We start from the raw sequence: 14,497 nt of genomic DNA, 5'->3' as shown, positions 1-14,497 counted from the left end.
GTGCTAAACCAGGTATTTGATGTGAGGCAGACATTGCTGATCTGGGGGGGTTGCTTTAAAATGAAAAGCACACATCAGTCCAGTGTTTAAGAGTGTGGAGCAGTCTGCTGCTGCTTTTGGGATCAATTACTGAGTGCAGGCAATACTGTAACAACTTCAGATCATTATTACTTCACTGTGGAGTTATCTGGTGCTGTGGTGATTATTTTGATTAAATTGTCAATGCTGAGCAGAGTGCTAATTAACACTAGGCCAGAGAGCCTCTGGGTCACGGAAACTGTGAGAGTCTCACTGTGCAGTGAGTGCAAGATGTGTTCAAGTTCAGCAATATCTCCCAGGTGTACCATCCCTTGGATCGTAGACAATGCACTCAAAAAACTGGTTTGTGGCAAACTAACTGCCCTCCCTCTTAACTACAAAAGCAGATTTGCTCATGGGTCTGTACCCGAGGTTACAGACGACTAACTCTTCAAGTAGGGGTTACTGACTATATTCATACACTTTGGGGGATGCATTTTACATGCCCCTGCTGGGTGTGTTTACAAGATTGGGAAGGAAGGGGCTACAATATTCATGGATGCCCTTTGCAGACTTGGGGCAGCTTGCCCTAAGATAGTACATCCCCTTCTTATTGGCCGCCTACTCTCCAAACCCCATCTCCACGAGATCCCCGACACCCCTCCCTAGGCTGGCCAAACCCTCCCCATCCAATGCCCCGGACTTACCTCACTCTGGAATTCATTGGGTCTTCTTCTCGGGAGTGGTTGCAACCTCAGCAGGGCCCACCAATGGAATCTTGCCGCAATTGGAGCTGCTGGTCAATCCCCCCCCCACCCCGAGGGCAGGACTGCCTCCCCAGTCAAGAGCAGGAGTCCCGCTCTCCACCAGGTTAGCCCACCCAGAGCACATTATGGCTGCGAGACGGGCTGGCATGGAGCAAGTCGGCTTTCAGCTGACTTCCCTTCCGGGGTGTGGAGGATTGTGAGCTTGTTACACCTCCCATCCCCTGTAACATGCAGCCCCTTGTGTGGGACTAACAAAATGTTTATATCCATTATGAGGCAGGAATAGTTCGTGGAAATACACCTTTTATGGTGTTTTACAGACCACTGCCATGCCCTGTAATGACATGTCACATTCAAAATATTCAACATGAACTTGGCTCTTTGGAAGCTTCTGGAACTGCTTTAATTTATTGAAAAATGGACATTGATGGCTGTTAGGATGGACACCAAGGGGGTAAAGTGACCGTTGCAACTTCAACACAGACTTTCAAGTTTCCTGAAAGTTCCGAATCAAATCATAATGGGTGGAGGTCTCCCCTTTAAATTCATGTCACGCCAGCCATTGTTCCAAGGTTACCTCAAAGCACAGATGCCTGGACTCTATGAACGGAATTCTCTAGTCCTTCCAGCTCCTGGGATCATCCGGTCCCACCAAAGTCAAGCCTTGCTCCAGTTTTCCTGATATCAGCAGGACTATAAGATCCCTCCAACAGCTTTTGGCAAGCCATCTCCACTCTGGGAAAACCACCACCGGTGGGGGTGGCTGGTGAATTCTGCCCTGTGTCTCCAGATTTGCAATGTAACAAAGGAAATCTGAGAAGACCCGTTGTCCATATGTATGAAAGAACTCCATCTACCTTTTATTGTATGTCAACGACTGTTAATCATGTGACTGACACTGGTTCTCTGATACAGAAATCCTTTTATTCCAAAACTCAGTGGGGTAACAGCTGCAGAGAAACCCTATGCCACCTTTGCCTTTTGAGAATGGAGAGGCTTAATAATCTTTTTGAAAAGCCTCCCGCTCGGATTCCAAAGTTCCGAGTTCACCTATAAAAAAAATGGGCCCTCCTGGTGCAATAGCCATGAGCTTCTGACTTCATGATCTGCTGAACAGCCTTCTCTTCAAAGGAATCCGACAGTAATTGTGATATCCAACCCATGCCACGTGAGATTATCAGGACTACCATTCAAGAATGGAAGAAAAGCTTCCTCCTTCACTGGACTCACAAAGACATTCAAATTGTTAACTATTCTTTTGATTTAATACTTGTAGAAGCTTCTCTAATTGCGTGTGTGACCGATGTAGTGTTTTCGATCTTTTGGGGGAGGGGGGGGTGAGTGTGTGAATAATTAAATAGTCCTCTCCGTTTAAACCGTGAAAGACTGCTGCAGGAAATTGAAAAATTGATCTCACACTCAGAGGTTTAGAGACACATACCTTTTCAAACATAACCCACACTGATTACAGACAGAAAGGAAAGTTGGGCATTTCAGCCCCTCCTCCCCCACGTCCGTTACACTATCCAATTTGCCGAATTTGTTCAGTTCCAAACGAGCAGTTTATTTTAACTTCCTCAGTTCCAGCCAGAATCTCGGCCTGCATAATTTCTTGACGCTTTTAAAAATAGATCAGCCACTTGGATCATCTGTGGTGTTCTAACAGAGAATATTAATTTCTAATCCCACAACAACTTGCTTGGGGAGCTGGATATTTCATCTCGTTCAACTGCCAGTTAATAAAGTATGGCAACCAGATCGCCTCACAATTGGCTAATTTATAACTTCACTGTCGAGGACAATGGGAATAAAATGGGTGATATTGGGATCAGTGACAAGGAGGTGTAAAATGGCAGTTAATCCAACATCACCCATTTTCTTACTGATTTTTTACTTTCAGGAGTAGGAACCATTCTGGCATGCAGCCCTGCACAGGGCTAGAATGTGCACTCTGTCCCTCTAAGAGGCAGCTTCCTAATTGGCTGCTTCTGGATCCATACCTCCAATTAAGGGTGGTGGCATGATTCCTGAGGCTGCAGGGCCAGTCAGAGGGCCCACAGGGTTGGAAGACCAGTGGGATAAGGAGGAACTCAAAATGGAGGAGTTCTGGAAAGTGTTTATGAAATTAATGAAATGAAAAGGAAGGAGGACCCTCAGAGTAGTTGAGCAACTCTCTGGAGGGTTTGTTTGCGCCAGTTGTGTAGCCTTACCTATCACACCCCCAACATTGGGACATGGAGCCTCTGCCACCAATAGCCACGGTGCCTACCATCAGGAAACTGCCTCCACAAAGCTGGCAGACCCCACACGGAGTAGGAGGCCACCCTTCAACGGGGAGATTCCAATGGAGTCCTTCCCCATCACCCTCATTGTAGGCTCTTAATTGTCTACCTGCCGCTGCTGGATTAGTAGTCACTACCATTGTTCACCTACCTCTGGCAAAAGAGCCCACAGACGGGAACCCATTAGCCTACTCTCCATATTTGCTCCCAGTCCCGGCTTCAAACCTGCCTCCATGGGTGAAGGCTCCACCCGTGGTTTTGGCTGACCAAAACTCTACCCTCTCGGGGTTGACTCCCGTGGGTGCACAATTCCACGCTATTAACAGTCAACCAGACAGACCACGGAGGGCAGCACAGCTGAGCCCATTCCTGGCCATAGCTACTGTTAATGGGCACTTTCCCTGTAGGATGCTGGATAATGACCAGGAAAAAACTTCTCCCCTCCAAGGCTGAACGCATTAGTAATCCCCTTACATTCACACTGAACAGAGATCAGACAGCTAACTACATGAACTGAAGCTAATCCTGTGACCTTCTGATCTGCACATCTTACTGCCTCATTTATTTTCCCATTAATCTTATGGGAACTTGAGCAAATAAGAATAAAAGACAGAGAGGTACCGGTAGCATAGCGGCATCTCTAATTATAACTTTACGGCTCCATTATTGAGGAGTCAAATGAACGTTAAGAACTTGTATTGATAATCGCTGTACAGTACTGATGTATTTTGAAATGCACCCATGTGAGAAACATGGCAGCCAACGTATGCACAGTAAGCTCCCAGCAACAACAGTGAACTAAATGATCCCAGGTCACCAGTTTCTCTTTGGTGTCGGTAGAGGGTTAAATATTGACCAGGAGGCAGGAGAGAACATCACTGCTCTTCTTCGAAGAGTATTGTGAGATTGATGACAACTGAGAGGGAAAGTGACGCCTCAGCTTATCTTATCTGAAGCACAGTACCTCAGAAAGTGTGACCTTCCCTCAGTACTGCCCTGAGATTTATCAGGTTTCTGGACTAGGGCTCAAAGTGAAAGTCAACCACCGAGACAAGGCTATTTTATTTTAAACTCTGATCACTCTACAAACAACCCTGTCCTGGGGTTATCAATACGCATGTACTATTCATGAAAAAGATTTAAAGAAGAGTAGCTAGGAAAGGATATGGTACATAAACCAGCGCTAGGTTAGCCTGGATTCAATCAACATGAATTGATGCCTTTTTCATAGGACTCCCACCGTCAATTATGCAAATGTTTCCTCAGCTGAGGCCTCAATATTACCTCGATGTTGGAGAGATTCATATTGAGCTCCTGCAGCCGCGCTGTCCTCCAGTCCTCGGCTGTGCTCATTATGTAGTTGTCAGTCAGAGCATCCCAGATCCTGGAATAAGAAAAGTCATTGTTAGCTGTCAGCTGCACCCAAGCCCCTCGCTACAGCCCACCCTCATGCTTGGAGTACAAGTGCCTTTTGTGATGGCAGCATCTGGGGGACACAAGACTTACATGGCCAGTAACTAGTACCTTTAGTCTGATTAACTCGCGGACGATCAGAAACATTTCTCTGCCTGGCCAGTGTCCATCCCGAGGTGTTAAGCAGTACCTAGGTCTCAAGTGGAACAATCATATGGAAAAAAACTCAGACAACATTGACAGGTCGGCAACATCCAGCCTAACATATCCAACTCTCCCAACTCCACCCGACACCTTGCCCATTCTCCCAGCTCTATTCTCAAACCTATACATCTTCCTCCTACCCTCTTGAACTCCTCTAAAGTCCTCAACAATTTATATCACCTTCCAACTCAATATCATTTCATCATAATTCTGGATTTGCCAAAATTACTGGGGTTATTGTTGGCATCCATCTGTGGTCACAATATAATGGTTTAGATGAGCAGAATGATACTATCCTTCCTCAATATACAGTTAGCCAAAATCCACCAACTCTGTATCAGGGAGTCAATGCCCACGTCCCAGATAGTAGGCCTGAAGCCTTCATTTTAGGTCAATTTAGTGTCTAGTTTCGTCACTGTGGAGAATGGATCTTCAGAGAACAAGATCTTCAGCTCTGTTGCACGAAACGCTTACTGCAGCCACACACAGCTGTAGCATGCAGGGATCACAACGGTCTGGATCATTATTGACATTGGAAGCTGCTCGTCTTTGTCCTGACACACAGGGTGCACCTTCGAATGCAGCCTGATCCAACACCAATATCATTATAAATCTGCTGCATTCTCCGCCATTATGTTAAACAACGAGAGCAGATCGTACAGATGGAGCGCCACCTGAAATCAAGGCCCAAAGTCAGCCATTGAAAATGACCACGAGGATACACAGGTGCAGATAGGCCTGAATGCCCTCCAGGGAAAGAAATCTTCCATTCATACTTGGTCTGGCATGCTTATGACTCCAGACCCACACCAATGTGGTTAAGTGTTAACTGCCCTCGCAGTGGCCTAGCAAGCCATTCAGTTCGAGAGCATAATGATGGGCAGCAAATGATGGCTTTGCCCGTGACCCCCATGAAAGAATAATGGAAAGGCTTAGGAAGATGGCAGATGCTGCTGCAGTTGGCACACAATCTAGGGAATGCTTGCAAACGTCTTGACAACTGGATATCTATAGCGAGCAGAGTCTTATCCGTTCTTCGTCAGACCATGCAGAGTATTCTACACAGACCTGGTGACTACTGCATTGCAGAGATAGTGGTAGAGTGGTAATTACACTGGACTAGCAACCCCAAAGCCCAGACTAATGGGTTCAAATCGCACAAACGGCAGCTGATGAAACTTAAATTCAACAAAGTAAATTTGGAATATAAAGCCAGTCTCGGCAATGGTGACAACTGGCATCGATTGTTGTTCAAACCCATCTGGTTCACCAATGCCCTTTAGGGAAGGAACTCTGCCGTCCTTACCGGGTCTGACCTACATGTGATTCCAGACCCACAGTGACTTAACAGTCCTCTGGAATGGCCCAGCAAAGCCACTCAGTTGAGGAGTAATTAAGTACGGGCACAGCGATTCCCACATCAAATGGAAGAATAAAGATAAAACAGGCCGACTCCTGTGCCAAGTGAGTGCGTTAAAAAAACAACCCGTCTCACATAGACGACCAGATCTGAATCGACATACTGCGCAATTGTGGGAGGGAGCAGACTGTCCCTCAGGAAGCACCTGTCTGCTACTTCTCTATGAATACACTGAGAGTCACCAACTCTTACCTCCTCAAGCTCACTACCCTAACCTTTTTACGATGTGCACAGCTCGTGAAATCGAGCTGGCAGCTTGCTGGTGACTTTGTTAAATATCCCAGCCATGTTCCTGGTATCGGAGTCCTCAATATCATTGATGTTCTGTTGCCATTCCTAGGTTTACTTTCTAATCCACAAAGAAAACAAGTTAAATACTAACCAGATGAACAATTAATCATCTGCCTCCTTGTGTCGTCAGCAATGACCGGAGGGAAGAAACAAAATATTTTGCCACGAGGATTTCCCCCGCCCCCCCCCCCCCCCCCGCAAAAAAACAACTGGCCATGCCTGTTGATTAAATCTAAATACCTGAACCTTGGTGCCAGTATAAAGACACCAGCTGCAGATGCAGCAACACCTCTCGGGAAAGACCTCAGGCATCTGAACCCCATGTAATTGTTGTGCTTCCCTGCCTGCCTCCCTCATTTAGGCAAGTTCACAAGCCCGTCCCTTTGAAAACAAATCATTACTTTGCGTGGTGAAGCACAATGATTCACTCATTTTAGGTCTAATTGGTACGACGACTTGAATTCAGTGTTCGGGTTTGGGGGGGGGGGGATAGAAAACCTCGGTCAAAAAATTCTGCAAACGCGTCACATGAATATTAACAATGGCTTCGTGTTTCGTTTCCAATTTTTTTTTTGTTTCCATTTCTGCTTTTTAAATCGTCGGCTGTCTCGACCTTTATTTGTAGATTGTGAACTAAATCATCCGTGGGTGTTGTTGCAGACTTCCAACTCACTGACCCGCTTGCTGCATTAATTATCTTGCTGGAAACCACCATAATACATCTCGGAACACTGATCAGAGGCTCATACAATAAGTGTGCTGATTCAGTCCCGGGAGTGTCTGGTGCGAATCCCTTGGTAACTCCGATTCCTTATCTTGAGTTTCTCAGCATGGTAACAGCTGTGTGTGTATACCAGCACACACACATGCTTCCCCCCCCCACCCCCACGCTGGCTCTGCAGATATAATTCATGCTGCATTTTCAATTAGATTCAAATCCATGGCAACCAACAAAGTATCGCTTGGAAATAGCGAGAGTAAATGTTGGAAATGCTCAGCAGGTCAGACAGCATCTGCAGAGAGACAAAACCTGAGTCAACAGCCTTGACATTTACTTTCAGGAGATGGGACCAACGGGAACAGTTTCTTGTTGATTGCACAGTGGGAGGGTGGAGATTTAGGGGGGGGGGGGGTATAAAAGGCTGGGAAGCTCCCGGGGTGGTTGAGAATCGCAGGGCTCAAGGATAGTCCAGAGGGTTCTCGGAAATGGGAGACGACAGGAGACTGGGCAGGGTTTTCTTTTAAATTTATTTACGGGAAGTGGGCATCACTGGCTAGATCAGCACTTATTGCCCATCCCTGGGCAGCACCGTGGCGCAGTTGTTAGCACTGCTGCCTCACAACGCTGAGGCCAGTGTTCGATCCTGGCCCTGGGTCCCGAAGCGTGGTACGTTGACGAGACCATGCAGACGCTGCGACAACGAATGAATGGACATCGCGCGACAATCGCCAGGCAGGAATGTTCCCTTCCAGTCGGGGAATACTTCAGCAGCCAAGGGCATTCAGCCTCTGATCTCCGGGTAAGCGTTCTCCAAGGCGGCCTTCAGGACGCGCGACAACGCAGAATCGCCGAGCAGAAACCTATAGCCAAGTTCCGCACACAAGAGTGCGGCCTCAACCGGGACCTGGGATTCATGTCGCATTACATTCATCCCCACCATCTGGCCTGCGAAATCCTACCAACTGTCCTGGCTTGACACAATTCACACCTCTTTAACATAGGGTTACCCCATCTCTGGATCTGTAAAGATTTAATCACCTGCTAATGCTCGCATTCCAAGCATTGTCTGGCATCTTTGAATTTGTCTACATATATGTTTCTGGAACATACCTCTTCATTCACCTGAGGAAGGAGCAGCGCTCTGAAAGCTAGTGATATCAAAACAAACCTGTTGGACTTTAACCTGGTGTTGTAAAACTTCTTACTGTGCTCACCCCAGTCCAACGCCGGCATCTCCACATCCTGGCATTCAAATGGTCATTGGATAGACATATGGACGATAAGGGAATAGTGTAGATGGGTTTTAGAGTGGTTTCACAGGTCGGCGCAACATCGAGGGCCGAAGGGCCTGTACTGCGCTGTAATGTTCTATGTTCTATGTTAAATCCTCACAACCCAAAGCTGTGCAGGGTAGGTGGATTGACCATGCTAAATTGCCCCTTTATTGGGAAAAAAAAGAATTGGGTAATTTAAAAAATGTTTCAAAATTATTGCCCATCACTAGTTTCCCTTCAGAAGGTGATGGTAAGTTACCTTCTTGAACCGCTGCAGTCCTTGAGGTGTAGGTGCATCAACTGTGCTGTTAGGGAGGAAGTTCCAGGATGTTGCCCCAGCGACAGTGAAGGAACGGCAATATATTTCCAAGTCAGGGTGGTGAGTGACTTGGAGGGGAACCTCCAGTTGGTGAGGTTCCCAGGTATCTGCTGCTCTTGTCCTTCTAGATGGCAGTGGTCTTAGGTTTGGAAGGTGCTGTTTAAGGAACCTTGGTGAGTTACTGCAGTGCATCTTCTGGATGGTACACACGGCTGTCACTGTCAGTCGATGATGGAGGGTTTGAATGTTTGTGGAAGGGGGAGCAATCTGGCCATGGCTGCATTTAGACTTGGACTGCTTCCTTATCAGAGGAGTCGCATATGGTGCTGAACATTGTGCAGTCATCTGCAACCTTGGATAGACATATGGACGATAAGGGAACAGTGTAAATGGGCTTTAGAGTGGTTTCACAGGTCGGCGCAACATAGAGGGCTGAAGGGCCTGTACTGCGCTGTAATGTTCTATGTTCTTCACTTCTGACCTTATGATGGATGGGAGATCAATTATGAAGCAGCTGAAGATGGTTGGGCCTAGGCACTACTCTGAGGAACTCCTGCAGTGATGTCCTGGAGCTGAGATGATTGATCTCAAACCATCTTGCTTTGTGCCAGGTATGACTCCAACCAGCGGAGTATTTTCCCCTCGATTCCCATTGATTTCAGTTTAGCTAGGGCTCCTTGATGCCATACTTGGTTAAATGCTGCCCTGATGTCAAGGGCAATCACTCACGCCTCACCACTGGCATTAAGCTCTTTTGTTCATGTTTGAACCAAGGCTGTAATGAGGTCAGGAACTGTGACCCTGGTGAAACCCAAATTGAGCATCCGTGAGCAGGTTATTGCTGAGTGTCACTTGATAGCACTGTTGATGACTCCTTCCATCACTTTGCTGATGGAGAGTAGACTGATAGGGCGGTAATTGACTGGGTTAGATTGGTCCTGTTTCTTGACACACTTGGGCAATTTTCCACATTGCCGGGTAGATCCCAGACTGGAACAGCATGGCTAAGGGTGCGGCAAGTTCTGGAGCACAAGTCTTCAGTACCATTGTCGGAATATTGTCAGGGCCCATAGCCTTTGCAGAATCCAGTGCCTTCAGCCATTCCTTTATATCACATGGAGTGAACCGTATTGGCTGAAGACTGACATCTGTGATGCCGGGAACCTCTGGAGGAGACCGAGATGGATCATCCACTCGGCACATCTGGCTGAAGGTTGTTGCGAATGCTTCAGCCTTGTCTTTTGCTGAGGATGCGGATATTTGTGAAGCCTCCTCCTCCAGTGAGTTATTTAATTTCCACCACCATTCATGGCTGGATGTTGCAGGACTGCAAAGCTTATATCTGATGTGTTCATTGTGGAATCGCTGAGCTCTGTCTAATACTTGCTCCTTATGGTGTTTGGCATACAAGTTGTCCTATGTTGTAGCTTCACCAGCTGGACACCTCATTTTGCGGTATACCTGATGTTGTTCCTGGCATGCTCTCCTGCACTCTTCATTGAACCAAGGTTGATCCACTGGCTTGGTGGTAATGGTAGAGTGGGGGACATGCTGGGCTGAGGTTGCAGATTGTGGTTGAGTAACATTCTGCTGCTGCTGATGGCCCACAGCGCCTCATGGATGCCCAGTCTCGAGTTGCTAGATCTTTTCGAAGTCTCCCATTTAGCATGGTGGTAGCGCACACAACACGATGGAAGGTATCTTTAATGTGAAGATGGATCTTTCTCTCCACAAGGACTGTGGTCACTTCTATCGATACTGCCATGGACAGATGCATCTGCAGCAGGCAGATTGGCGAGGATGAGGTCAAGTCTGTTTTTCCCTGTTGTTGGTTCCCTCACCACCTGCTGCAGTCCCAGTCTAGCAGCTACGTCCTTTAGGTCCAGGCCAGCTTGGTCTGTGGTGGTACTACCAAGCCACTCTTGGTGATGGACATTGAAGTCCCCAACCCAGAGCATATTCTGTGCCCTTGCCACCCTCAGTGCTTCCTCCAAGTGGTGTTCAACATGGAGGAGTACTGATTCATCAACTGATGAGGGACGGTACACGGTGATCAGCAGGAGGTTTCCCTACCCATGTTTAACCTGAAGCCAGAAGACGTCATGGGGTCCAGAGTTGATGTTAAGGACTCGCAGCGCAACTCCCTCCCAAATGTATACCACTGTGCCACCACCTCTGCTGGGTCTGTCCTGCCGATGAGACAGGACACACCTAGGAATGGTGATGGTGGTGTCCGGGACATTGTCTGTAATGTAAGATTCCATAAGACCATCAGACATAGGAGCAGAATTAGGCCACTCGGCCCATCGAGTCTGCTCCGCCATTCAATCGTGGCTGGTATTTTTCTCATCCCCATTCTCTTGCCATCTCCCCATAACCCCTGATCCCCTTCTTAATCAAGAACCTATCTATCTCTGTCTTAAAGACACACGGTGATTTGGCTTCCACAGCCTTCTGTGGCAAAGTGTTCCACAGATTCACCACCCTCTGGCTGAAGAAATTCCTCCTCATCTCTGTTTTAAAGGATCGTCCCTTTAGTCTGAGATTGTGTCCTCTGGTTCTAGTTTTTCCTACAAGTGGAAACATCCTCTCCACATCCACTCTATCCAGGCCTCGCAGTATCCTGTAGGTTTTAATAAGATCCCACCTCATCCTTCTAAACTCCAACCAGTACAGACCCAGAGTCCTCAACTGTTCCTCATACGATAAGCTCTTCATTCCAGGGATCATTCTTGTGAACCTCCTCTGGACCCTTTTCAAAGCCAGCACATCCTTCCTTAGATACAGGGCCCAAAACTGCTCGCAATACCCCAAATGGGGTCTGACCAGAGCCTTATACAGCCTCAGAAGTACATCCCTGGTCTTGTATTCTAGCCCTCTTGACATGAATGCTAACATTGTATTTGCCTTCCTAACTGCCGACTGAACCTACGCGTTAATCTTAGAATCGCGAAGGACTCCCAAGTGTCTTTGTACTTCTGATTTCCGAAACATTTCCCCATTTAGAAAATAGTCTATGTCTAAATTCCTGTGAATATGACTGTCTCAGGCTGTTTCTTAACTAGTCTGTGAGACAGCTCTCCCGACTTTGGCATAAACCCCCATTTGTCAGTAAGGAGGACTTTGCACAGTTGGCAGGGCTGGGTTTGTCGTTGTCATTTCCAGTGTCTGGTTTGATGCTGCGTGGTCCGTCTGGTTTCATTCCTTTTTTGTGTTTTCGTAGCATTTGGATATAACTGAGTGATTTGCGAGGCCATTTCAGAGGGCATTTAAGAGTCAACCACATTGCTGTGGGTCTGGAGTCACATGTAGGCCAGCCCAGGTAAGGAAGGCAGATTTGCTTCCCTAAAGGACATTACTGAACCATATGGGTTTTTATGACAATGGACAAAGGTTTCATGGTCAGCATTATACTTTTTATTCCAGATATTTTATTGAGTTTAAATTCCATCACTTGCCGTGATGTTATTCGAACCTGGCTCCCCAGATCATTATCCTGGGGCTCTGGATTACAAGTCCAGCATCAATACCACTTTGCCACCGCCTCAGTGGGTAAATCAGAGGTAGGTGGGGTGGGACGGGGCAGTTTGGGCAAAGGTGGGGATGCTGGAGAGAAATCGAGGTCATGAAATGAACACACCCAAAGTTTTCCATGGTTTGCAGCGTCGCATCATCCAAGCTGACACTAAGCTGAGTGCAGAATTGTTCCAATTAAGGTTTGTTACAATGAAATTGTATCACCAAGAGAAGAGCACTCAGAATTCAGGCACAGCAAGGTCTTTACAATACTGGAATCGACCCATTTAATTTTACTGCACTTAAAGCTGTAGTCAAGGTTGAGCCATCTACAAACTCAGCCACATATCCATAATTTGCTCTTAGTTCAAGGTATTTGGCTGACAGACCAGCTCCTCCACTTTTTCGGATGGCAAAATCCAGGATTGGACGCCCATGAGGCACTATGGGCCATTAGCATCACCACATCAATGGAAAGACAAGGTTGATGCATTCACAACCATCTTCAACCCAATGTTCCAAGTGAATGATGCATCTTGGCCCCCTCCGGAGGTCCCAGATTCACAGATGTCAGTCTTCAGTCAATTAAATTCACTCCATGTGATATCAGAAATGGCTGAAGGCTACCTAGGGGTGCAGGTTGCCCGGGAGTGGGGGGGGGGGCTCTGCAGGTACAACATTTCTAATTTCAGGAGAGAGTGAAAGCTGATCTGGCAAGGTGGGATGGTCTCACTCTGTCACTGGCGGGTCGTGTACAGGCGGTTAAAATGAACGTGTTGCCGCGATTTCTGTTTATTTTTCAATGCCTGCCGATTCTCCCGCCAAAGGCTTTTTACAGAGAGATTGAGGGAAGGATTACGCCGTTCATATGGGGAGGGAAGGTGGCCAGAGTGAGAAAGGTGCTGCTACAGAGGGGAAGGCAGACTTGGGGTTTGGGTCTTCCGAACCTGACGTGTTACTACTGGGCGGCGAATGTGGAGAAGGTGCGGAGCTGGGTCAGAGGGGTTGATTCCCAGTGGGTCAGAATGGAGGAGAGTTTGTGCAGGGGGTCGGGATTGAAAGCACTAGCAACAGCGCCGCTCCTGGTGGCCCCGGGGAAGTACTCAGGAAGTCCGGTAATAATAGCTTCATTGAGAATTTGGAGGGAGTTTTGCCAACACTTCGGGTTGGGGGCAGGGTCAAGGGAAATGCCGATTCGGGGGAACCACAGATTTGAGCCAGGGAAGTGGGATGTAAATTTTCAGAAATGGGAGGATTAAGACACTAAAAGATTTGTTTCTTAGGGGTCGGTTTGCAGGATTGAAGGAGCTGGAAGCGAAGTATGGGCTGGAGCAGGGGGAAATGTTTAGATACATGCAGGTTCGAGATTTTGCCAGAAAGAGATACAGAGCTCCCCGGTGGAGCTGGCCTCCACATTGCTGGAGGAGGTGCTGACGACAGGGGACTGGAGAAGGGGGTAGTGTCGGCGGTTTACGGAGCTATTTTGGAAGAGGAGAAGGCACCACTGGAAGGGATCAAAGCAAAGTGGGAGGAAGAGTTGGGAGAGGATATGGAGGAGGGGTTCTGGTGTGAGGTGCTCCGGAGAGTGAATGCCTCCACCTCGTGCGCGAGGTTGGGGCTGATACAGCTGAAGGTGGTATACAGAGCACACCTCACGAGGGTGAGGATGAGCTGATTCTTTGAAGGAGAAGATGTGTGTGAACGTTGCGGGGGTGGGGGGCCCACTAATCACGTTCATATGTTTTGGTCCTGTCCAAAGCTGGAGGATTATTGAAAGGGACGTTTTTAGCGTAATTTCTAAAGTGGTGCACGTGAAACTGGACCCCGGCCCCCGAGAGGCCATATTCGGGATGTCGGACCAGCCAGGGTTGGAAACGGGTGCGGAGGCAGATGTTGTAGCCTTCACCTCGTTGATCGCCCAAAGGTGGATCCTGATAGGTTGGAGAGCAACCTCTCCACCCTGTGCCTTGACGAGGCGGGGGATCCTGTTGGAATTCTTGACTCTTGAGAAAGATAAGTTTGAACTGAGGGGAAGGATGGAGGGGTTCTACAGTTCATGGGCATTATTCATTCTGCACTTTCAAGAACTGGATAACATCGAACATATAGTTGGGGCGGGTGGGTGGGAGGGTTGGGGGGAGGGGGGCTGTGTGTGTATTAATGGTGACTATGGGTGATCCCTAATTCCTTTTTGTTATTTGTTTGTGTGAACATGCGGGCTAATGTTTGAGGTTTGGTGGGAGGATGGAATCGTTGTTATTGATATGGGGAT

The 14,497-nt window shown here is 47.7% G+C and overlaps 1 protein-coding gene across 1 annotated transcript in view; it reads right to left on the bottom strand.

Annotated features, from left to right (window-relative positions):
* Positions 1–14,497, bottom strand: part of fez1 (fasciculation and elongation protein zeta 1 (zygin I)) — a 166,415-nt gene that overhangs the window by 129,784 nt on the left and 22,134 nt on the right. Inside the window, exon 2 of the mRNA XM_072486761.1 lies at positions 4,352–4,451. Coding sequence (XP_072342862.1) covers positions 4,352–4,451 — 100 coding nt within the window. The remainder of the gene's footprint in view (positions 1–4,351; positions 4,452–14,497) is intronic.

The sequence above is a fragment of the Scyliorhinus torazame genome, chromosome 21 (assembly GCF_047496885.1).
Source record: "Scyliorhinus torazame isolate Kashiwa2021f chromosome 21, sScyTor2.1, whole genome shotgun sequence".
NCBI lineage: Eukaryota > Metazoa > Chordata > Chondrichthyes > Carcharhiniformes > Scyliorhinidae > Scyliorhinus > Scyliorhinus torazame.
Note: the sequence above shows the minus strand (reverse complement) of the source record. Positions and strands in the feature narration are given on the sequence as shown.